At 41.0% G+C, this 27,177-nt stretch overlaps 1 protein-coding gene across 1 annotated transcript in view; it reads left to right on the top strand.

Moving 5' to 3' along the window:
- Positions 1-27,177, top strand: part of LOC138535425 (P-selectin-like) — an 899,675-nt gene that overhangs the window by 663,929 nt on the left and 208,569 nt on the right. The window contains exon 18 of the mRNA XM_069641294.1: positions 23,871-24,056. Coding sequence (XP_069497395.1) covers positions 23,871-24,056 — 186 coding nt within the window. The remainder of the gene's footprint in view (positions 1-23,870; positions 24,057-27,177) is intronic.

The following is a 27,177-nucleotide window of genomic DNA, read 5'->3' as shown; positions in this document are numbered from 1 at the left end:
ACATGTTTTTTAATAATGCATGGCCTAGAGAGGGGACTGCGAAGACCGCGGTTAGTCATGAAGCCCCATGGATTATGGTCCTTATTGTATGCTAGAGAAAAGTATTTGGGACAGAAAATTGTTTCTCTGCTTTTTTTCTTTTTCTCTAGTATACAATTGTCCATTATTCCCATTAGCATATTAGAGACTGCTGATGGGAATGTGGAAGAATCTTACTAAGTCTTACTACTTTTCTGAAAAATTTAAAGTAGATGGAGTCTATAAGGCTATTTTTTTACTTCTATTTTTTAACTGTGAAAGGTGGTTCCTAAAGGAACCTTTTTTTTGTTGGTGTTTCTTGATTTTCATTTTTTTTTGTTGCAAGAGAGTCCAGGAAGTACGGTGGGGAGGGAAAAAAGGATGGGGCAACAACCACAGATATGCAGGTGTAGGTGAACAGGGGAAGATGTTGGGTGTGCATTATATCTAAGGTAAGGGGCAGTCTGTCTGATGCTCTTTGATTACCACCTTAAAAGCACTTTGAAACTGCTCCCCCCTGCAGAGTGATATGTTGCAGTATATCCAGAGTACTGTTGTCTTCGAAAGTTATGGATCAACAGCCTATTTTATGGATTGCAAGGTAGCTGGTGGGATATTGTGTCCCACAGAAGTAGCCTGTGTGGTGGCCGTATTGTTTGAGGAAGATGAGGTAGAAGAAGACAGTCTACTACTTCCTGAGAAAGGAACAACCTTTCTAAGAGCATCCCGATGGTTAGATTTGGTGTGGCGGCGCATGGAGGTGGTCCCGTAGGAGTACTGCCCAGGTTGTCCGTGATTGAGTGCATTTCACTTTGGTAGCCTTAGCCTTTGGTACACCGCCAACAGTGGTAAAGAACTGCCACACCACAGATTCTCTCTGGGTGCTGAAGGTATGCATTTCCTCTACCTGATCTTCCTGGTCCACTTGATTGTTTTCTGCATTATTGCGCTTCTTCCGTTGTCTAGGCCCTCCAGCTGGTATTGTTGGTGGTGGTGGTGGGTCCTGGGGAGGAGGGATGACAATAGATGTTGCCATTTTTGAAGATAAGTAGCAGTTCTGGTAATATTCTTCCAAGCATGTGCTCTGTCCTAGATTGCAAATGGATAATCGATAAGAATAGATGTAAGAGCTGTTCAAGGGTCCATTTTCAGCTTGAGACTTACTGGATCAGCTAAAAATGAAGTTTCAAACTTTTTGCGAAGCACAGACCTGTTCGCGAATGATTTCAGATATGTTTGCGAACATGTCATGATGCGGCACACGCACGTGAGGTCACGTGACACTGTCCGGTTACGTGACAGTGTCTGGAAAGTCAGCAGTGATGTCAGATGTTCGCGAACATCGGCCAACAAAAAACCAGTGGAAAAAGTTGCAAAAAGGTTTATATAAGTGTTAAAAATGTTGCTAGGAGGTGGGGAATGGCACAGTTTTAAGTTGAAACTTTCTACATCTGCCGAAAATGTGGCTGTATTGGGGGTAAGTGTGATATTAAGAAGTTGTACCAAATTAGGGTGCACTGGTAAAAACCCATGAAATTCAGTGAAAAAACTTTGTTAAAGGGACGTTATAGTAAAGTAAACATTCCTAAAAGGGACATTATTTATGTTTACAAGTAAAAACAAAAAAACGCAGAAATTCATCAGTTATGGAAAGCTAAGCAACCATAACTCGTCCCTTTAACAACATTTTTTCACTGAATTTGATAGGTTTCAGTGAAAACCCTTTGTTAAAGGGACATTGGGCCTCATTACGACTCAGGCGGTAAGGGGTTTACGGCGGCGTAAACAGCGCCGACCCTTACCACCTGATTCCGAGGTCCCTTAGCACCATGGAGGTTTTAACACCTGCTTTTAGCAGGTGTTAAAATCCATGGCGCTAAGGGACCTTGATGTTAATTACGCCACCGTAATTTACGGTGGCGTAATTAACGCCTTCCCCACTCCCATTATGCCCTATGGGGCAAAAATGGGAATGGGGAAGGGTAAATGGGGATTGGGGACTTACCGCCCCGCCAACCTCGGAATGGGGCGGTAAGTCCGCCAACCACCATGGCGTAAACGTAGTTTACACCATGGTGGTAAAGGTACGACCCAGGCGGTAACTTACCGCCTGGGTCGTAATGAGGCCCATTATGCTTAAGTTGCTCTAAAAGAAATCTTTGAAATGCAGTGAAAAAACATTAAAGAGACATTATGGTTACAAGTAAAATCGAAAAAAAAAGGACATTCACCAGTTATAGTAAGCTATGCAACCATAACTCGCACTGCTAAGACTAAGGCCCAGGACATTAAAGATGACATTGCAAATGGCAGCATTGATGACATCACTGATGACATCACATCTCATATCAATTCTGATGAAAACTCCCTGCAAGGGTTTCTGTTTATGTTGCTAACAAGCTATCAAGGGTGATCAGGAGACCTCTCCTGAACTATCTTTGAAAAATGCAGGGGATAACACAATTTTCATTTCTTTTTTTCACACAAACAATATACATACACAAACATTACAAACAATACATACAACTCAAACATACCTTTACACATACTTCTACATCTCCAAATGTAAAAAGGTTGTTTTACACATTCCACAATATTATGGATTACACCAAATAGTAAACATAACTGTACACCTTATGTAAGCAATGCACTGCAACACCTTTTAGCAACTGAAGCACTCAACAGCAGAGGAAAACAGACTCTATGAACATAGTAAGTAAATATTCCCTTCCTTTTTATTGTAAATGTTTTCCATGGGAACTAAATACATTTATAATAATGTTTTAATAACTAGAATTACTCATTCCATATTTCAACAGAAATGGCAAACACACTTGAATGGCACAAAGAGTACTTTCCTGCAGATGACATGACCGATGAAGACTGTATTAATGGTAAATACACACAAATCTGTCAAAATGCACTCAAATAATGCATCTTAATATTCAGTTATTAAATTAAATCATTTTGAAATATTTTTCAAAATGAAGTCAAAGAAGAAATAAATAGGACAGTAATCATGAGGAAGAAATTCTAAATAGCAATGATGGACAAATAGAAACTTTTGAAAGCAAAATTAATAAATTATGCACTGATATGTCTGAATTGAAAAATCAAGTTCCTGAAATCTCTAATTACATAAAAAAATCATGTGATCCGTAATATTGATTTTCATTACCCCACATGCCATTTTACTCTTTCCCTCAACAATCACCCCAATCATTGCCAGAACATTCTTATAATAAACGTTCTGATATGATTTGTATGCCCAATTCCCACAACCATGAACATTCCACTATTTACATTTCCTACTCTGATTCCCCATCCGTGTCTTAAAATAAATAATTATAAATGTAATCTGTATATATTGGTCCCACAAATCTTTTTCTTTGTAAATATGTAATCTAAAGGACCTTTTGATGTCCGTGGACTATAATAATGTCCTTGTCTGCATATTTGTATACCAGTGATGCAGTATGGATGTTGTGGTATCTACGAACATACCGCCTAGTGCGCAGAATGACCTACACACTTTTAATTCATCCCTGAACATCATTGTCCAGATGCAGATGCCGCACCATGTATATGCTATGTCATAGGTAGGATATACCTAGGATGCATATGCTACCTATGACTATGACTATGTAGTTCGCAGACTTCATGACGTGACGTCCCTGGACGTCATTGTGTGACCACACATGTGCGTGCAATGACATGTCCGCAATCGATATCCATGTTTCGTGGCCATCTTCAAATTCAATGTTCGGCCACTATATGGAACTTTAAAATTCAAACCTTGCTCTTGCACACCTCCTAGCACGATTGCCAGTGATTCTATAAACTTTATATAACTTTTTACACACTTTTCCCTGTACCGGAAGTCTGCGGTCTCGTATCGTCATTGCAGACGTCCCCGGACATCATCAGGTGACCATGCCCCTGCAACGTAATGATGTCCGCGATCAGTGTTCGTGCTTTGTGAACATCTTTAGATTTGATTTTTAGCCACTCTAGGGACTTTCAAGGCAAAACTCTGCCCATACACAGCTCCCAGTACCATTCCTAAAGTTCTTACAACTTTTCAAGCCCTTTTTTGGGCGCGGAAGTTTGTGAATGGGACAGTAGTTTGCAGACATTTCTTCCAAGGGGACGCACATTTCTGTTAGTCATTCTCAATCTGGCACACCCGTTGAGAGGACCTATTCAGCAGAGCAGAGCATTACTTTGAAAAATGGCAACTTCAAAGGCCACCACCACCACCACCTAGAGGACCTGGACACGGGAACAGGGCACCTGCAGCAGATGAAATACACTAGGAAGACGAAGATGTAGTGGAAGAAAGACCTACTATTTGGGTTGGGCATCGTGGTGTGGAGGTTTTTCACTACCGTTGGAGGAGGGCCAAAGGCTCAGCCTGCCTGCGTGCACTCCACTGATTGCAAAATTGTACTCAGTCGTGGGCAAAAAGGGCAGTTCTCCTTTGGTACTACCTCCATGGGTCCCAACACCTGTACCTTCCACCCAGCTGCCTTAAGAAATGAAATCCCCTTCTCTGGGAGTAGGCTTACTTCGGCCACTACACCCTCGTCAACCACTCCTGTCACCACTCGGGACACCGCCGTGGGGCAGAGGATTCCTCTGTCATCTCACAGGCCATACAGAAGGCTGTTGACCCATGCCTTTCATGGCAAACTGCAATGATACTCCAGCCACATACCCCAAACTGTAGGTATACAATGTATTATAATAATGTCAGGATGTTTAAACCAAACCATATTCTCGCACAATGGTAACAATGTCGCCCAGTTTAATCCCCAAACTCCATACCAGGAGACTTCCACTTCTTCTAATCCAAGATTGGCAGAGATCCCACAGTGCTCTGTGTAACCCTTTAACCAGTATACCCATGAATCTCGCAGCACCCACACACTCTGCTTTTTCATAGTCATAGCCATATTTCCACCACTTCACATGAGAAAGAAAACACTTGCTATCTGGTGCTCCTGTACACTTCAACTCCTGCTCCACAACCACAAAACCTCATTGTCCCTGATGTATGCAGACGTGCGTGACTGTCCTTGCTCTCCACAGTCCTATTTCCATGCCATGTCTTAAAAGACATGGATGGCATGGACACCGTCGCACAGGGCAGCCCTCCTATGCTTTTTACGTTTATGTTTGTAACCCTCCCTCATTGGCTACTTTCAAACAGTCACACATCCATCCACCAATCACATCCAAAAACTCAACATGTAACCCTGTCACCTCAGTTCAACATTTCATATGTACATTCCAACTCCCAGAGTACATGCATCCTGTCCTTCACAGCCTCCTGCATGAAAAACAGCTGTGAAACTCTCCCAGATTTCTATTTCCAGATTAAACAATATCTACATCTAACAAGACATACTACAGGTAAACTTCTATTTTTAAAAGTAATATTTTTCACCACCTTTATAAATATATATATATATATACAGGTTTGCTGCCACTTACCCTGTAATAAGCATCTCAATAAGTATTGCAACACTCTGCACTTGCTCACATTTAGTGGCAGTTACTTGCATGTACTGCAACATATTAGACTTCATCACACTAACTGCAACTTAACAGTGTTCTATTAATCGTGTGCAACTGCATTTCCCTTGCTTGTGGAAAAAAGTTACAAACGGTGCAGCTCTAAATGCACATAAACATTTTATTATTTTTAAGAAAACGCTCCTAAAAAGAAACATTTTTAAAAGAACAGCATTTTTCCATACATAGAAATGTCATATTTCCCAACCTTTGCCTTCACATCCCTTATAGTGCCACCATTTTCCACCTACTCACATATATCTCTATAGTGCCAATGTATGTATACATGTTTTCCCTTTCAATAAATTCCTAATACAAATACGCAAACCTAAATGCAACACTTGTTCTTGCATAAAAAAGACTAATCTTTTGCAACCACTACTACAACACACCATATACTAACAACACACACTGTGGCAACTGCAAAGTTCCATGGTATTACCACTAGGCTCCAGATTTCCCTACGTTTTAAAAACATTGCAACACATTAAAAATCCATTGCACCATGACAAGTGCACTTTCCATATTAAAAGCACCAGGACAAAAATTACTAGTGCAAAAAGATACATTTTTCATAAATGTTTGCGTCAACGCAAACCTTGCTGTAAGCTAATACCATTATATTTTAGCCCTACTGCAATCTTTCCTGTGCTGCAGAAATGCACTAAAACGGGATCCTTTTCTACACTATGCCAATGTTTACCCTGTTGCTTATAATATGCCAAACTGCATTTGTAATAGTGCAATCCTTCTAACAACATAGTTAACATACTTAAGCACTCCACACATAACACAACTTTATTCACACTTTTTTCCAATAACTCCTCCTGCCTTAATAAATAACAACCTTTCCTACTGAACTACTTCAACTTTACCACATATACCAACTAACTTTCTTTTACAATTGCAGGACAAAAAGATTGACAAAGACAGCTACTGAACAAAGAAAACTTGGCATGTCCTACAAAGTACGTTTATTAATAGAGCATGTATATCTCTCTAATTTAACTAATGTACTTTCACAATGTATTAGCCTAAAGTATTATTTTCTACTCAACAATATTGTATTTCACTCTTACTCATTATATTGCAGCATTCACACTCTTTCTAATCCTATGTCAACATTTCCATTATATGTTTTTTATGTGAAGTTATGTACAAACAAAATGCATTTTTGTCTCTTTTTTAATATAAATCTTATTGAGAGCTTTCTATAAATTAAAAGATGTATATCTCTATTACTTCTGTCATAATTATTCAACCGACATGAAAGGTAGCACAGTTTGCAACTAGTCACACCTAGTACGTGTGTAGGTGGGTAGCTGTTTTTGTGGCATTTTCTTCACCTACAGAGAACTACCTCAAAGCATGCGTCAGTCTGTAGATCTAACCTATTCTAACATTTAAAAAAGCATTAGAACTGGTCTTCTTACTAAAGATGCAAACTCCATCTTAGAAAACTAGAATAATCCATGAGCTGTACGGACAAAAGACATCTGTCCCTGATGTCATGGAACAATTAACTCAATCATGGAACAATTAACTCAACAAAATGTAAAATGCATGTGCTGAATGCCAATGCTTGCAAGCTGTAGCCAATTTAATGATACAATGTTGAAAAAAGAAATGCAAACCCATAGTGCATATCAGCTCCACAGGCAATCTAGAAGTGCACGGCATGACACTCCCTATGTGGCAACAAGCAACAGCACAACTAAATAGCTTAGTAAAATGTATCCCCAACAAAGCTGCATTAGAAAAACTATCAACTCTGTGTCGAAAATGCAGAGTAATTCTAAAACGTAACCTCAAAGTCAAACAAGGTTTAGTCAATAGAGCAATTGGTACAGTTGTTGGCAACCAAACATATCTACCTGACAACAGCATTCAGGTTGTTAACATTCACGTTGACAAACTTGCAGATGTTAAAATAAGAGGCCGCACATTAGTATGTTTCCTTCTTTTCAAAGACATGTATGTATGCAGAGAACTATTTTCTCTATCTCTTGCATATGCTGTGACTATTCACAACTCGCTGGTTTAACTCTAGCCCATGCACTCATCGACATTGGTAGCACAGGCTTCAAAGAAGGTTTGTGTTATGTAGCACATTCGATGGTCTATTCCTAGTTAACTTTGATACAAAGTCAACGCTGACATTACTTGGATTCTAGAATACAACAGGCTATGTACACTGTATGCCCCATCTAGATGTGCGCCCTTTACCTAAAAAAACAAAACCTTAAAAAAGAAAACTAATAAAAACAGTAGCTATACCAGATCTCGCTCCAATACCACAAAAAAACAAAGAACTGCTATTCCATCAAATAATACAAGCACAAAACTCTAGTCCAATAACAACTGTACATCCGTCAAAAGACACAGAGACAAATGTCTCTTGTCCAAAAAGAACTATATGCCCATCAAAGGATACAGAGGCACAACTCTCTGGTCCATTTCATTTCAACAACACAACTGGAGTAAATTGCTATACAAATGTAGAAATCAATCTTCTCTTCCAATTGCCCCCAATCGTTCATGACATTTAATTTAATTTATTTGCATTTTTGTAAAGCACTCACACAGCCTGGGGGCATCGAAGTGCTGTTACCAGAATATGTCTTAGTTGCATATTTATAATGCGCTTAATACCCAGAGGTTTCTAAGCACAGACACTGGGATCAAAACTGTTTTGGTCCGTGTCATCTTGTTTCCAAGGCGAGCAAGTTGCCACTGAGCTATCCTCCCAGGAAGAAGTTAGTTAAACGGATGGGACCAGTTTTGTTTGCAAATGCTTGTCCTTCATACAAATTCCACAAATAATCCTGACAGCACCTACAGTGTCCCAGGTAGAAGGCAAAAATTGGACTACTGTGCAAGAATGGTAAAATTCACCATAAACACACAGGAAGATCCACAATAATTCCTTATGTACTAACTACAAGTACTAGAAACCAAAAATATCCCAATCAATGAAGTATTTCACATTTTATACACGTGGAAACATACTCTCTGCAACCATGTTTCACAAGACCACATCCCTAATAAGCGATGTGTGTATTCATCCATACCAAATTCTGAATGCATTCGATTTCACCAGCTTCTTTAGAATGCAAATCATAGCATATTATGCTCTTTTTGCAATTCAGACAATTCCTCCAGCATACAAATAAACTCACAGTAGGCATGATCTACCAGACAGGTGCCACAACCACTTCAGGCCACTATACTGCCTTTGTCAAAAAAAGAAGTGGTTGGTTTGAATGTAACAACACTCTGTTACTCCAAAACATAGGTTACCAGCAAATCTAACAAATGCCTACCTAACATTCTTGCAACCAAAATGGACTCACTAAAATATACTACAATACACAGATAGAATACGCCAAAGGGTATCTAACTACTTTAAACATCCCCTTCATTACAAGACACTTCAAACATCCTATCACACTTACACTTACATAATATAACCATAGTACCACACACATCTATTCTGTAACAAGTATATACTTTCAAACCATGTAAATACCGCAAACTGTATCTAAATACAGTAGGGTTTTTTTAATTCACCATGGATTTTTTTCCCAATGACCCAATGATAATTTCATGTTAATACAACAAAGGTGTACCATGCAGAAATGTTGTACCAAACATAGTACATATAAAAGTATTAAATGCTTCGGCAGCAGCTACAATTCTACGTTGCAGCCTTCATACAATATTCAAGAAATAGTCCATTCCGAATATCAAGATACTACTGTAGCCAAAATCACTAAGGACAAAACATTGTAACCATATGCGGTGTCCATTGTGATATGATTATAAACACCATATACACTTTAATAGTATCCTTCCACATATTACAAATACTGTATACTCCCCTAGAATAGCTATAATTACTATACACATATTACTGTATATGTGGCCAGTGTCCAGATCGATACTCCCCCTGCGCTATCTATAATTACTATGCACATATTTCTATGGCTGTGGCCAGTGTTCAGATTAATACTCCTCCAGAATACCTATAATTACTATACACATATTCCTCTGACCATGGTCAGTGACCAGATTCTTAGGAGCATAGAAGTGAACCATATCATAAATACTCACACTACACCTTCAAATAACATGACTCACCCAGAACCCCTCCAAAGTGTCTGCGAGCAAATGTCTGTGTCCATGGCTTGGAATATGGCCACAGACAGTAAAATTGACTGTGGACTCCTGCATGGTCTTTTTAACCTATAAAAACTGCTCCCTCTTAACTTTTCTTCCACTCCCCCACCCTTCCCAGACACTCTGTCAGCCACAAAATAACCCCAAATGTATTTTCCAGAGTTTTTTCTCACTGCACTGTCCGTGGCCTAAGGACTTGGTCTGTGGATCCAACATGGCAACCATTTCCGAAAATACATTGCAGATCATGTTTTTCAACAATCAATCAGCAGGCACGTACGATATCCGTGAATATCACTCGGCTCTATGATTAGTCCAGAGGTGTCCATAGACACTGAACCAGGAAATGAGTCTGTGGAATGAATGCAGATATCACAAATTTGTTTTACCTAAGTTTTGGCCATTTAAAAAAAACAGCAGTATGTATTAACACCAAATTTGCAAAAGCACACGTTCACAACCAAGACACCGGCCCTCATGCAAGTTTCGTGCAAATCTGTCCAGTGGTTTGGGCTGTAGGAGTGAGCACATTTCTTTTCCATTATGTCTATGAATATTTCAAAAGTTTTGAGACCCCCCTATAACTTTGCCCCCCTTGACAGAACTGCACCAATCTTTGCAAAATCTTTCCAAGGTGGCCATATACTTGCATTTTGCAAAGTTTGCTGAGGGTTCGTTGAACTGTGCCAAAGTTATAAGCCCCCCAAAAACTGCTCTTCCTATCCGTTGACCATAACCACAGGCCATGTAATATATGTATTGTGCCTTTGTGCTAGCGCAAGTCATAGTTAACATTAAGAAGAGGTCTCTTTGGCATTTCAGAAAAAGACTTTTCTTAATATTGTTCGAACACCTGCACACAAACATCTGAACATCTTCCATAGTAATATTTTGGGGCATCCACCTGTGCTTGCAATATTTCAGATTTCTACATTAAGGCCTTCATAATTTACAAAAATTTTACTTTGATCACGTTTTGAAGAGCTTTGAACATTGGGTTTTTGGTCCACAAACCTCAAAAGGGTGCCACTTCGATTTCCCAAATTGTTTGTAGGCACCTATATTTTAGCTTGAATTGGTACACTGAAAAAAATATTTGTAAATCGACTCAGACAATTTTGAGATATGAAGGACTGAACATTTTTCTATATATCACACATGCACAGAATGCATGCACATTATTTCATAAAATTGTACAAAGAGCATTTGAGTTTTACAGTTTGTACATCACGCAATTAATAGTTCGTACATTACACAGTTAACATCTAAAAACTTGCATCAAAGCCACATCTCAATTGACTTTGATGTCAGTTTTAAGGTGATGGAATAAATGCACTCCTTTGATATGAACTGTACACAAAGCATATGAGTTTTACATTTCATACATTATACAATAAACATCTAAAAACTCACATGAAAGTCAAGTGACAGCTGACTTTGATGTCAATTTTAAAGTGATGTAATAAATGCACATTATCAATACGGAAATGTACGCTTTGAGGCATACAGTGCATGAGCAGAAAGTCGTGTGAAGGCATCATGAATAAAGACAAAGACAACAGATTCACCTTTCTAGGAAAAGCTTTATTTTCTTTATATGTCAAGATGGAGTAAGACCTATAACACAGTTTCACAAAGATATTATGCCCAAGTTCACACGCAAAATCAGGCATACGCGCCGCAACATCAGCAGTTTCAGCAAATGCCAATGGAGACACAAGTGTCACAACCATGGCAATTCCAACAAGTACCAATGCAAATGCTATCATTACAGGGGCACCAACAGCAAGCACCCATGAAAATGCAAAAGGCACCCACTCAACAGATACAATATATCCCAATCCAACAGACAGGTGCATGACAACGGCAGATGGATACGGCAGCAACACAGGTGGTCAAACCCATACTGGGAGTGTGACTGTGGTTGGAGGAAATGCTTTCATAGGCACAGGGATGAATTAATACCCACATATTAACATCAGACCCACATGAAGAACCAAGGGTTAAGGTGACGATAGGAGGCAAAACATACTAATTTCTTGTGAACATAGGAGTGACTCGTTCATGTGTCCATGAGGGAACATTTTCAATGTGAGGTATTGCCATGAATGCCCAGGGATTTACTGGGGCGACGACTTTAGTTCCATTTACAGACAAATTACCTATGTCTATAGGGGAACACGACATGTTTATGCCATTGCTATATTCTAAACAGACACCAGTGAATATATTAGGATGTGATATAATGACAAAACTCAACATGACGATATTTTTTACTGGCAAAGGTATAGTGTGTTCAACCCCGGGGATACATTTTATAAATGTGAGGGAATTTATACTAGCTTATGCAGGAAGGAAAGCTTTACAGGGAGTCCCTCTAGATGAGGAAGTATTCTTATATGGAGTGCACATTTTATATCATGGTTACCTAAATTAACAGGTAAAATAATAAAGCTGGCGGATACATTTTTTGTTCAGGCCAGAAATTCCCATGGATGATGATGAAGGAGAAGTTATTCCTTTGGAATTAGAAGCAGCAGTGGTAAGAGAAGAAAGGGTGATGCTTCATGGGACAGACGATGAGGGAAGAAGATGGAGAACAGTGATAGCCCTCAATGAAGGATATAGACTGACAGACCTGACAAATGAGGAACTATTTAGGGATGACTATTCAGATGATGAACTGGTATTCTTTATGAGTCTCACTTATTGGATTCAAGTTGAGAGCATAGAGGTACCACAGAGAATGGCCTTGGTAAAAATGAAGCCGCCATTTTTTCAGGAAGACGTGGAAAAAGGTTGCCAAGTATCTTATGGACCACAAGTCCATATGACGTAGGCCTATTGAAATGAATAGGAGCAGTGAAAATGAAGTTTAACCAGGAGATATTTTGCCACATGCAAAACAGTACCCAATGTCCAGAGAAGTGGATGAGGGGATATTCGAAACCATATCCGCACTAATTAAACAAGGCATTCTGGTACCATCAGATTCACCATGCAACAGGGCCGTGTACCCTATTAAGAAATAGAAGGGGGTTGTGAAGATTTATCCAGGACCTTCACCCTTTAAACCATATAGGCGAAGCAGAATTTCCTTTAGTTGCAAACCCTGTGACAATATTATGCAATATCCCATCAACAGCCAGGTATTTTACTGTTGTTGATTTAAAAAATGCATTTATCTCAATTCCCTTACACAAGGACTCACAGGATTTTACTTTGCATATAGTACAATTCGCCTGAAGCATACTAGATTACCTCAGGGCAACTGTGAGTCCCTTCTATCTTTAACAGAGTCCTTCAGATGAATTTAGGAAATGTTGAGCTTGAAAGCACAATTTTTCAATACGTAGATGACATTTTAGTGTGTAGTGAGACAAAAGAGAGATGCAGAGTAGACTCTGTTAAACCTATGACGATACTTGTACATAGGACAGTTAATATTGCATGCAGGACAAAGAGTGACACCTGAAAGAGCAGACGCTATTATGAGAATCATGCAGCCAAACACAATGAGACAAATGCAGCAATTCTTAGGTCTATGCAATTACTTAGGGCTTTGGTCTTTGACTACAGTACATATATGCAACCACTTAAAGAAGCAGAGGTGGCTGATACTAAATTGGTGTGGACAGAAGACATGGCGGAAGGATTCAATTAATTAAAAAATGCGATCAGCACAGCTCCTTATTAGGGATTCCAAATTATAGTGAAGAATTTTACTTATTTTCCCATTCAAATGGAGAAGTCACGACAGCAGTCTTAAACAGAAGACAACATTAGGACATGGTTTCAAACCATTAGCTTATTACAGTGGGATCTTAGATCCAGTTATGAAAGGACACTATCCTTATGAGCAATCTTTGGCGGCTATTACATTTGCCATAGAAAAGTCTTCAAGAATAACTATGTTCCGTAACTCTGTTTGCAGCACATGCATTATTTGCAATTTTAGAGAAGCCCAAGAGCATGTTGACCACCCAAAGAGAATCAGGGTATGAAGTAGTTATCTCAAACACTGTGACTAAAACATTAAGGTGTAGTATAGTGAATCCAGCACCGTTCATAGCTAAACCAGTGGGAGAAGATGATATGACTGTCTCACTTACACTGAGTGTTATAATGATATTCCCCATGTTAGATAGTATGCTCTGGGAAGAGGGGCAGTGGTTTTCATTCATGGTTCATCCAAAATCGACCAACAAACTGGGGTGAGACATTCAGGATCGGCAGTAGTAAGGGTGACCCGAGATGGCACATTTAAAGTACTAATGAGCAGATCATTACCGTCAACCTATTCAGCAGAGGCTGCAGAATTAGCTGTGCTTATTGATGCATTATGAAGCTCCAAGGATGACAAAGTGATGTGTACTCTGACTCCGCCTATGTGACGTCAACTGTACACGCAGGTCTAACACATTGGAAGAGGAGGGTCTTCCTCCACGCAGACAGCATTCCAGTGCAACATGTGCGGCTATTAGACAAACTCATCGAAAGCTTCAACTTCTCAGCAACCACAACCATCGTAAAATGCGCAGTGCATTCAAAAAGAACAAACTTAATCTCTTGTGGGAACGAAGCCGCAGACATAGGGGTCAAGCGTGCTGCATGTTACTCCAACTATGTGTGAAGATGAGTTAAAAGGGTTGAAGAAAGTGAAGGAGCGATGCATGTTGGTTAAAGAAGGATTTCCTATGATGCCCATTGCACAGTTAATTGAGATACAAGGATGAGAAAAAGTGTGGGTGTTCTTTGTCCCCCACTGAGTCAGTTTGGAGGCAGGAAAGCCAGTTATACCTCTAGCTTTATTGGGAGTAGCATTGGAGAAGCTCCACTATGCCGTTCATGTGACTCGAGAGAGTCTAGCTGCTACTATAGCATGAAACTGGTTTGTACCGAACCTCAGTGAGAATGTGGTACAGTTCATTGTAAACTGTATTGTGTGCCAAACACTTACAGCAAGCCACACCCTGCAAATGGTGAGAGGAGTAATCCCCAGACCTAATGGCCCCTTCCAACATTTGCACATAGACAAGGTGGATATGTTGGAAACATGTAATTGCTATCGTTACATGAAAGTTGTAGTTTGTTCCTTTTCCAGATGGATTGAGGCAAGACTGTGCATGCATCCTGATGGTGCATGTGCTGCAAAGTTTTTGATACGCAAGGTCTTTCTAAGATGGGGTGTGCAAGGTTTTGGGATCTGACAATGGACCGCATTTTGTGAATGAACTCTTTGAAAATATAGTCTTACTATTAGGCATTATGCATAAGTTTGCTTTGCCTCTCACCTGCAAGCCAACGGGATATGTGAGCAATTAAATTGACTTTTGAACGAAAGGATAGCTTAGTTAACACTAAAGAAAGGATGGCTACATTGCCTACCTCTTGCATTACATGCACTGAGGAAACAACCTGGTTCAGATCACCATTTAATGCCCTATGAGTTGGTGACTGGATTCCGAATGACCCCTCCCCCACCAACAAGGGCAAACACAGAAGCAAACAAAATGCATGATTATCTAAAAACGATGACTCAAAGTATTTCTTTTTTTTCTCAACAGATCAAGCATCAACAACAGGGGTCAAAACACATTAAAGGCATTGCCAGTATATATAGGGGACCAATTGTTAGTATGCAAATGTGTACTCCTCAATTTGAAGGCCCATGTGAGGTGGAGGACATAAACCCTACAGTTGTTAAATTGAAAGGAAGAAGGGTTCCACCTCCATGATGTCAAACCTCATAAATGTGAAGCAACATTGACCTCTCCTGCATCCGTTTCAAGTGAAGCAAGCATTTTGGGAGAAGCAAGTGTCAACAGTGAAACAAGCATTTCCAGTGAAGTAAGTCCACACAGCTATACAAGAGAAGAACAGCAAAGGATGACCACAAGATCAACTTCATTGTTTTAAGAATTGTTTTGGCAATCATTTTACAGTTCTTGTTATAAATGTATTAGTTACAATTAAAATGATAAAAACTGAAATATAGCAAAAATAAAGTTGTGACAATGGAAATGTTCCAAGAGGTGAGAGCTGTAGCTCCAAGAAAAAGATATACAAACGCAGAATAATTTGTTGAATTTTTTGTGGCATTCTGATTTTGACTATTCTCCTTATAACATTGGCATTCACAAATATTATAAGCAGTGAGAAACCAGGAAATAAGACTACCGGTCCCATTATTCCTATTTTTCAGATTAGAGACCAAGAACACCATAACTTTCTGATATTAAAAACTCCTTTTCCTGAATAAAAAGAGATGCTGGAGAAGATAATGAAAGTATTAACTCATATTTAGACCAATCGGCTGATTTGGCAAATAATGTATGGTATCAGCACATGAAAGAGGTGGGAGAGAGAATGTCAGAAGAAATGTAGGCCATGAATGCGACAAGAACATTTATTGCAAGACAAATGTCTCCACGTGATACAAAATGTCTCAGTCATATAGCGGCCTGACCTATAAGAGGCCAATGTGAAGGGAAGTGGGCAACTTTAAGATGGCGATCAAGACAAACTTTTCCGTACAAAGATACAGATGTGAAGACAAAAAGGATAGAGAGTGGATGAGTGGATTAGGGTGGACAAACAAAAAACATATGCATTCATCCCAATTTGGAGAGAAAATACAAGTTGTTGATATGAAGAGAATGAATTGCTCTGATATGGCTGAAAAAATGGCAGATCCAGGATGCTGGGAAAGAAAACAGCTGTTGCTGTATGGGCATGTAGCAACCAGCACTGGATGGGAAGATGGCTTAATATAATGCCCTGCACACTTATTGAAGAAAGAAGGAATCTGCAAGGTGCAGAAGGTGAATTATGAATGCCTAGAATCATGGGCCAAGCATGCAAGAATACTAACTTCGGTTGAGAACGAAGCAGGACCAGTGCATATATTGCAAGTGAAGAATGGGACAACCTGTTTCAATAATGATGGCAAGGTCTATGTTGGAAAAAACAAAGGATGTGGAGAAATAATTGAAGTACCAGGAATGAATGGAGGAACTGCAGTTCTGATGGATCGATATTGAGCTTGTGGATACAGAGCATACATGCTGTTGCCTAAGGATTGGGGAGGAGTGTGTTCCATAGTGAATGTAAATGTCCCAGCACTAGTGATTCCCTAAAGTGACCTCCATATTGAAGAGTTCCCGAAAAGGAATGAATACAACCGAAGGAAGTGATCACTTCATCTTCGTTGATTAAAAAGAATTACTTTGCATCAACTTCCATAGAGGCTTACGACATTCTGCAGCAAAACCACCATGATAATGACGTCTATATTCATAACAGGACTTCAAACGGCAGTGAATGCCAAGTGGCTCCAGATTACAAGATGGGAGCTGTTTCAGATGATCAATGCAACAATAAAAGGATTCAATGCGATAAAGGAAGAACTGAGATCCATGAGGCTGATGACTCTCCAGAACAGGTATGTTCTGGATCTGATAACAGCAATGGAAGGAGGTCTGTGCGCCAAGGTCGGACCTTCTTGTTGTATATTTTGTACCTGCTCATGATGGAGAAAATGGGACATTGACATTAATGATGCTGACAACCTTGCATACACAGATGGAAGATGAAACTGATAAAAACAGTAGGAGATGACTGATTTTTATCATTGATTGGATGGATTCCATCTTGGTTGGCAAATTAATGTTGGGATTCTGTCTCATAAGGATCATTTTGGGACAATGCCAGAAAACAGTCAAAAAAGCTATTGGAATGAAAATAATGATTGACATTAACAAATATACTGGAGAACAGATGCAAACAGAAGGTACCTGAGAAAATATAAAGAAGAATTCTCATGCACCAGGAACAAATTTCTATTATCCCAGGATTGGAAAAAATATGTGGGACGATGGATATTTTATGCACTGGCAGCAGATTGTCGTTTGATGACCTGGAGTGTGAATGAACACATAAACAATGCTGGCCACCTGAGTGGGGGTGATAAAAATATGGGTTCCAAATAAAATAAAATATGATGAGATGATTGAAGAAGATGAAGCAAGAATTGCAGAAGAGGAGGCGAAGAGTCTGGTCGAGAATGCAACCAGAGGGGGGAATGTAGAGGAGCAAGTGGACGCATTCTCTCTAGTCAATGCCCCCTCACCATCACACTATTGGAGTAACAAATGAGGAGCTACAATTGGGAACCCATGTACAGGTTTATGTGACATGTCCATACCACATTGACTGTATGAAAAACGATATGCGCTCAGGCTGCCATTTAGAATATGCCCTGACATTGAAATAGTGGAGGAAACCGACCAAGAAGCATGTCCCTTGCCGAGTTGTCAAAAAGCAGCCATGAATAAAATGGTGCGTGACATGGATGTATGGTAAACAAAGTCTTATAAGAACAAAAGAATGTCTGAAAGAATATATTTGACCATATGCTGAAACGATATGAAAATACTTAAGAATAACGATGTAACTGAAGCAGTAAGAGAAACATGTTCTCCATAATGCAGTATTTGTGAATACAAAGAAGAATGAAGTGACCCCCTGGTCAATAACTGTAAATATGCTGAAATGCAAGGTAGAAAGAATACATAGTGGCTTGCTTAGGAAATGTATATATTCAACATTTAGGCCTACCATTAGAACAAGATGGACGACGGCTCATGTAAATCAACCCAGTTAGCTCAAAAACACAAGCCCAGGATTTTAAACGCAGAGAGACGATGCAGAAGCTGTACATTGGATTTGAACCAAAGATGCTATTTCAAGAGATGAAGGAAAAGCACAATGGGAGTCAATGAGCAGACCTTGCGCAAGGACATACTTTCCAAAGATTAGGAGTAACACGAACATTTACTGATGGCAATTATTGGACGATTAAAAGGCATAAATTCAATATGGGATAGAATAAGCAAGTCTCTAAAGGACAAAAGGAGAACTGCACCCAGCTAACGTTGAATCAAATAAGGTTAAACGCACAATTGATATGGACAAATTCATGGTTTTACAACACGTGATGACGAGCTTGCAAACAAGGGCTATTCATTAAGCCTGGAGCTAAGATTGCAGTGTGCCTACACTCCCTCGAATGTCCTGAGACTGTGCAGACTGACATGGTCATCCTTCAAACAGAAGACACTGGCATGAGGCCAACCGATGAGAGAGGGTGGCCTAATTGGGAAACAAAGGAAGCTGACATATATCTACAACCACTTGGGTTTCATTTCTATGTACATGCTGCTAACAAGCCAAATGTCCGCGGTTGGATTTGGGTTGCCAACCAATTAGAATAGCCTGCCAGGCACTTTTTTATACAATGTTGCAAAATATTAGTCCGCTGCCACATTTTCTGCTGTGTTGATTGCCTAATACCATGTGATATGAAGTAGCTCAGGGTGAGTCTCACAGAAAAGAGACCACCGATGAGGGACTAACACGCACATTTTCTATATGTGGAGTTGATCCCTTAATCCAAACCCACCCCTCAATAGGTTTTTGAAGTTTGCCAAGTAGGATGCCATCATAGATGACACATCTAGCATTATATAAACTACGCATACATGAAAAAACAGTATGATCCTGCATGAGTCAAATTGATGAGTGTTTATTTGCCCTGCTTTACTTCTCAAGATTAAAGTAGTATTTTACCATCTCCTTTCAGTCTGTCCGATTATTGGATCTGAAGTATTTTCTTGGTAATTCCATCTAGCACAACAAATGTTTCAAAGTGCTAAAGTACACCATGCTGCACAACAAATTGGCTCAGGCAAAATGTCCCCCTGCCCCCTTATGAGGATGTGCTTCACCCAGCGGACCTTGATGAACTGTCTGCAGATGAAGCACAGCCACACAGTGAGCATGAGGAAGGCAGAGACATAAGTCTGGTGTGGAAAGAACTATTTGACAATTATTTCTAGACACATTCCTTTTCACCTGCTTCTAACTTTTTCATATAGCCATGTTTTGAATATATCACCTTCACACAACAATAATTGTCCATGTATTTGTTCAAGTGAACTTGTGTTTTATTGTGAATTGTGCAAAACATCCATCCCCAACGCCCATATCCACCCATTTCCCTCATCCCCAATAACCATACCCACCGACCTCACCTAGCCCCAAGACCCATATCCAACCACCTTCCTCATCCCCAACATTATTACCCACCCCTAACATACATAAGCACCCACCTCCCCCATCTCCAACACCCATGTCCACCCACCTCCCTTGTGCCGAGTAAAATAGTATTGAGATTAAATTAGTTATTTTTTGGCCTCTTGCCCTTGCCAGCCTGCTTAGGCAGTGTACGGGCCACATTATGCAAAAAGTGGCACTGTGGGGTCCCAGCCAATGACCCCTCTATGGGGGTGACAGAGATGGGAGGCTCAGACTCCTGGGCCTCGATATGTCGCAGGGTGAGGAGCATGCTGGCATGCATAGATTTGGCAAACACGAAAATGCTCCCAGCGAGCTCTCTCACCGTCTGGGCACAGTTGTGTGTGCAGCAGTCACCATTGATAATTGGCGGCACTGGTGGTCCAAAGATCTGGCTACCCTCCTTGAGGAAACCAGCACAGAGTCCCTTATGGCCTGCGGATTCTGCACCTCCATCACTGCCATGTTTTCATTGTTCATCTGGTGGCACTCCATCGTGTCCAGCCTCATCCAGATGACATCTATGAATGTTGTGGCACACCCTGTCATCCATGGAGTGGGCCAGGATGCAATCAGGAGGACCTGAACCCAGTGTCCTCTGCATCAGCTGTTCGACTACCAAAAATCCTGGGATCCAGATCACCCTGGCAACGTGAATTGTTGTCTGCCTCAGGTGATGGGGGGAGTCAGGGGTGCAGATATTAAGCCATGTGTGCCACTGGCTGGTTGTTGCTCCTCAGGTATCACCACAGGGGCTGGCTGTGATGTGGTGGTTGCAGCTGCTGGGGATGATGCACCTGCAGCTGCATGTGGTGTGTCTACATCATGTGCTGTGGCAGCTCTGCTATGTGCACTACTGGTGGAGGGGCCACTGGGCAGACTTGTGGGAACTGTGCCTTTCCCACCTCTTAGCAGAGCTGTCTTGGCACTGCTGTGCTCTGGTCCTGGTGCATCGCTCCTGCTCTTTTTTCCTGCTTTTGCTATGGCTGGCCTGTGCAGGGGTGGAGGCTGAAGTGCTGCCACCAGTGGAGGTGCCTCAGAAGTAGTGGGCCCGCCTCATTAGCTGGAGTCGACTGTGAACCTGTGGGGTGGACAATGACATGTTGTCAGTCATCATACATACTACATACTAGGTGGTAACCTAATAATGGGGTAATATTAACAGTTGTTTTCATTCACCCTGAGGGACAGAAGATGAATGCAACAGGTCATTAGGATGTTCGTTTTGTGTTTTCCCAAAGAATCCAATGTCTTCAGCAAATCACCGATATGAACGATTATAAAATTCAAAAGACCTTTTTCAAAATGTAGATATTTTAGCATATTATGTTGCAGGGCCCTGATGGGCCCTATCATGTTACTGTGCAACTTCCACTAGGGTTGCTAAAAAGCATGAACGATTATATAAAAATTCTTAAATCATTTTAATACAGTTGGAATTGTGTGTCTGAAATAATCAGTTGTGTCTTTAAAACGTTCAAATGTGCAGTGATAAACCAGTTATGGGCGTGTTATGGCATGTATGCAGTAGTATTGTCTACATGCCGTAGCTTAGGTGTACTACAAGTACACTGTGCTTGAAACACTGTATGCACGCTGTGTCAAATTGAGGGAATTCATTCTTTCTCCCCAAGGAGGAGCCCTCCCATAAGAGGCTAGGGTAGTGAGCCTACTCCGCCACACCCTCCATAGGGGTCAAGGTTGTGGGACTTCACTGGGAGAGACCCCGCCTTTTAGCACAAGGATTTCCGTTCCAATGAGGAACGCCCTGATGTCCTCCAAGTGATGGCTCATATGGATTTTTACAATGTACCAAACTCATAAAGATAGCGTGAAGTTATATTATGAACGACAAGAAGTGGAAAATATCCCTTTAAATTCAATGGACTGCATCGGAGAGGCTGAAAATGGATGCAAGACCAACAAGTGAGAGCGAGGAGTCCAAGAGCGGAGAGAGAGAGCAAAGGCCCAAGAGATGCAGGGAAAGCTCCCTGTACATAACGGAGCAGAAGAAGGTGGGGCTCTGGAGAACACAAAGCCAACGTGCAACAGAGCCGCTCCAGAACGGAACCAGAAATGAAGAGTCCTGGCGTGTGAGAGCAGAAGAAAGCCAAGCAAGGTGGAGAAGAAAGAGCAGTGGTGACTTGATCACAGAATCAGAGTGGTGAGCAGTCTGCTCATACAACAGTGGCGAGACCATACAGGGGAGTAAGAAGCTGAGTCCAAGTCAGAATCCATGTGACATCCCAAAGAAGAGAACAGAATATCCAGGAATGAGTCGCCGTGGAAAGCAAGCCGCGGAGTGGCGACGGGAAGGAGAGAGACTCAAAGGGCCTGTAGGTACTGCTGATGTTGCCCCAGAACTCAGAAGGACTCAAGTTAAGCGAAACTCGCCCCAGTATTAATGGGAAAAACTATTGGAAATAATCCAGCAAAACAGAACTGTTTGAGATAAGAAGAAATATGAAAAACATAGAGTGGAAAAGAAATAGAATTGGAGGCTTATCACTTTGGGAAAAGGGGAGGGCACACCCATAGCTCACAGATGAGAAAGAGGGCACAGAAAAAAAGAGACATTTGGTGAGAACAAACCTGTGAAGCCAGAAAGCCCAAACTCAAATATGAAACTACGCCCTGAGAATGGGGGAATTGTAATTGGAACTTGAACTACCATAAAAGAGAAGAAGAGTGTAGCAGAGATTCAGGAACTCTACAGTAGGGAGAAAAGGCACCTAAATAGACTTAAGCTTAAAAGGAAGAATAAGGACCAGGAAAGTATTAGTCTCTTGAACTGCAAAAATTGATACAGCGGATGCATATGGTCTACTAAAAGAGTAAGAGAAGTAAGAAGAAACGAGTGACAAAACACGAGCACCAAGAGAAGGGAGTCATTCTCCTGACCTTAGTAAGTTATAATAGTGGTAGGGTCAGAAAGCTTAGATTGGGACAGAGGATGGATTTATTTTTGGACATTCATTTGGACTGACAAGCACCTTAGTTAGTAAGATAGGCAGGAAACAGCCCATAGTTATAGGGAGAGATAGGCCTCATTTTACTTTAAATAAACTTCAAAGTAAGAACATGCCTTTACCGCATCAGTATCCTTCTTCAAATCCTTTGTAATGCATATGCCGGTAACATTAACGGTTTCAATGCTCACTGAAGCGATCTGTGTGTGATCTGCAGGTTGCAGGTTCAAAGTCCGGCAAGACCAACTCAGCCTTTCATCCTTCCGCAGACAATAAATGTGTGGCAACTTCAATTGGGTGATATTGTATGTAAATATATGGGGCCTCATTATAAGTGTTGCGGTAAGGCAACAACGGCGCCGGTAGTGCTAACAGCACCATTGTTACCTTGCTGCAATATTACGAGTTTGCTCGCGGGTGCCCCTCTGGACGCCTGGTCAGACCAGACGTGCAGAGCGGCACTTGCTAGCAGAACAGGATGGTAGCAACAGTCCCGTTATTAACGGGACCGTTGTTACCATCCTCCCCATTTACATTGAGCCCTATGGGGCTCAAATGGAAATGGGGACGTACCCGGTCCGGGTCCGGCGAATGGGAATTACCGGGCCTGCAAAGTTCGGAATGGCCTGGTAATTCCCATTTTTTCGGGACCCAGACCCGAGTTTGGGGGTAGCCATGCCGATAAAAACAGCATGGGTACCTCCAAACTCGTAATGAGGCCCATTCTCTGGAAAGCTCTTTGGCGAAGCACTATAAAAATAACACATCATTAGCATAAACACGTCTGCATGCTGAATTTCAATGTATCACAAACCTGTGATTGGGAAGAGGATGCGTTACAAAGACACAAGAAATTACAAAATGGCTGTAATTGGAATCTGTACATGCTGGGAGCATAGCACACACTGTAAAATGTGGCCAATTACATCATACTTGAGGCAATGCAATTAATCATTTACTGAGATTGTGTGATTTTCTCTTTTCATAAAGTTGTTAACTGCGCTCGCCTCATGAGCTCTGAGCAAAGAATAATGAACTGCTCCCACCCGAATGGGAACTTCAGCTTCCAATCCTCCTGTGACTTTGACTGCGCAGAAGGCTACTCCCTGACCGGACCACAAAGGACACAGTGCCAGCACTCCGGCCTCTGGTCTGACACGGTTCCTGACTGTGTAGGTGAGTGCACTAATGTTTTCTGACTGTGAACAAAGGATGGTTCTAGATAAGGGAAAAGTTGCATAAGAGTACATTCTTATATGAAACTTACTAATATAGGGCCTCATTGCACAGATGGCGGTAAGGGTTTACCGGTACCGGTATTTCACCGGTACCGGTAAATCCTTACCGCCTTACTACGAGGTCCCTTTGCGGGTTGGGGAATTTAACGCCTGCTTTTTGCAGGCGGTAAAAACCAACCCGCAAAGGGACCAGGGAGCTAATTACGGTACCGCAATTTGCGGTACCGTAATTAGCGCCTTCCCCATTCCCATAGAGCCCTATGGGGCAAAAATGGGAATGGGGAAGGGCAATGGTGGAAGAGGGAATTACCGCCCTGCCAACCTTGGAATAGGGCGGTAATTCCCCTTTCCACCAAGGCGGTGCCGGTATTTTACCGGCATGAACCATGGCGCTTCCGTGTAATGAGGCCCATAGCCTTATAAACTGAGAGAGGGGTCGTCATCGCAGGATAACGACCCGCCACCAAGTTATTGCCCGAGACAAAGTCGCGGACCATATAAGTTGGGGTAGGGTCATTATCCCAAATGATAATGACCCCTTACAAGGTCTTTGAGGCGTTTAGCACATGATGGTAGCTGCAATACTTGTTTTGGAGCTTTGACTGAACTAAAAAACTTTAGTTTATTATTGAGAAAGTAAAACGACAAAGTGAGTTAGTAAATGAGTGTGGTTTTATTTTGTAGTATTTAAATAACAAGCTTGTCTTCATACGGTGAGCATTTCAATTGAAAACTTTTATAGCATTTTCGGATGTTTCAGCTTTCTCTTTGGTATGCTAAAAAGGATGTTGCAGTGAAAAAGGGTTCTCTTAGAGAGGAAGGGTCTTGGTTAGGTTAAAGACATCTCGCCTGGAAACTGCATTATGGTTTCCCTTTCTGCTTTTGAAGTTAGAATATCCAGGATGCAGATACCAATAGCTATTGACTGCACTCTGACCATTTTAATTGGATGAGAGGAGGTCAATAATGACTTCCATGTGGTAATTACCAAGAATGCCAGCAAATCCCTAAAAACAAAATGTGTGTAATTGCACAGCATTGTTGATCGTGTTATTTCACTGTGCAGAAGTTGAAACGAATGGGTATGGCCCTATCATTAGGAATAGCTATGCACAGTGAAATCACTAGCATCTGAAAACAGGCCAAAGCAAACACTACAAACACGCATGACGTGCATAAGATAACCTTTGGGAGTCAGTTGGACCGATTTACAACAGGCTTTTTAATGGGATTGTGCCAGTGGCTCACACATGCTAATTTCCTCGCTCGCTTTCTAGTAGCTGAGGTAGATTTGAATACCCGTGAATTATGAAAAACTTCAAAGTGGTTGCCAAGTCGTTAATTTTCAAAATTGCAAATCATTTCAAAGACGGTGTTCTATGACTATATGGGCTATTTCTATTTGTTAAACATGATATGGTGTAGTTTATTTACATATATTTAATATATTTCCTAATTTCCGAATTTATTTAAGGGGTGTGTGTGTGTGTTTATTCTTGGTTGTATGCAGCCTGTTCAACCATGTTCATCTCTAGCTACCCATTCTATACAGATCATTCTTGCGTTGTATATACTTGTTAGATAAGTGTCAAATACGTTTTGAAGCAAGAATAATTTTCTTACCCAAAAGCACAAATTCCTTTTAAGATCTGGCTCCAGACAGCTTAACTCTCTGCAACATGAAGAGGGGTAGCAGTTTAAATCAGTTGATTAGTGTGACAAATTGACTTCTGCCCTGCAGCAGTGCAAGGTAGAGTAGAGGCTAGTCCGCCCATTCAGCCCTCACACTTCTAGAAACCAAGTGTCAACACACTCAAAATGATAAAACAGCCAGTTAAGAGATATACCTCCTTCTCCTTTTGTGGTAATGTGGTCCCAGGGTAGCTATACGCTCATAAAATCAAGGTTCTATGAAAATATATACTTTAATCAAACACACCATGTACAATAATAATTAACTATAAAACACTGTAAAAACCCACCAATGTAGAAAGAACACAGAATATTGATATCCCATTTATTTGTATAGCGCATTTACACATGTGTTTCAATATGCAAAGATAAAATAGGTGCAGCACTCTGGGTAATGTGACAGGGAGAAAAAAGGCAATTAAGGACAATGTTCAAAGGCTATCTTCTTGAGGTTGACAAGGGGTTTAAACGACGGATCCAGTCCCTACGGCCCAAAGATGGACCGGGGGGGGGCAAATATTAGTCAATAATACCTTTACAAAGGTCTTGGTGGTTCAACAGCGTCGAACCAGACTTCTCATTGTCGACCGTGGGTTCTCTTTGATTTCATGATGTGGCATTTGCTGTGGTTCAGTGGCAAGCTCACGTCAAGTCAAAGTCGAGCGGAAGGTAGCTGCGGTCTCAAATCATCTACTCGAGCTGTGTGGATCGGGCAGTCACCAGGTTTGGTTCAGCAGTCGAGCTGGTACCAGGATGTGCAGGTGAGTCAATTCTATGAGTGGGCTCGGAGGTCACAGTTCGAGAGACAGCAGGGTCGGGTTGATCGACTTACAGGAGCTGGGATGAAGAGGATTATTTGCGGGTCCTCTTTAATTTCCCAAACTGTTTGTTTGTACAGCCCATTATAGAATCAGATTTCCGATTTTTTGTGGAGCTTCAGATGAGCCATCTGCCATACCCCTGCTTCTTTAGTTTGAAAAACATAGAGAGACGACCATCTTGATCAATTTTTTACCTTCTCGGACAAGCCACTATTAACTGTAGCAGTGCTGCTTCCACACATATGTTTTAATCTCCAAATTGTCAGTGTGTGTCCATGTATTATAAGCAATAAAATACCCCCTACCGTATGTAAAAAAGATATTGCAACTCCTCAGTGGCTTGCAATATACTTTTCACGTATGGTAGGGGTTACTCTGTCCCATATGTAACAGAAGGAGTGAGTGAAACAAAGCGCCAATAACCATTTTCTAGATAGGGCATGATCCTTTCAACTCCAGATTTACGGAAAATCTTGAAGATGTTTGTATATCCCACCCATCGTTCTCTGGCCAATGGACTAATTTCCTCCTGTAGTGACTACTGTA

The sequence above is a fragment of the Ambystoma mexicanum genome, chromosome 1q, assembly GCF_040938575.1.
Source record: "Ambystoma mexicanum isolate Mex_15411 chromosome 1q, UKY_AmexF1_1, whole genome shotgun sequence".
Taxonomy (NCBI): Eukaryota; Metazoa; Chordata; class Amphibia; order Caudata; family Ambystomatidae; genus Ambystoma; species Ambystoma mexicanum.
Note: the sequence above shows the minus strand (reverse complement) of the source record. Positions and strands in the feature narration are given on the sequence as shown.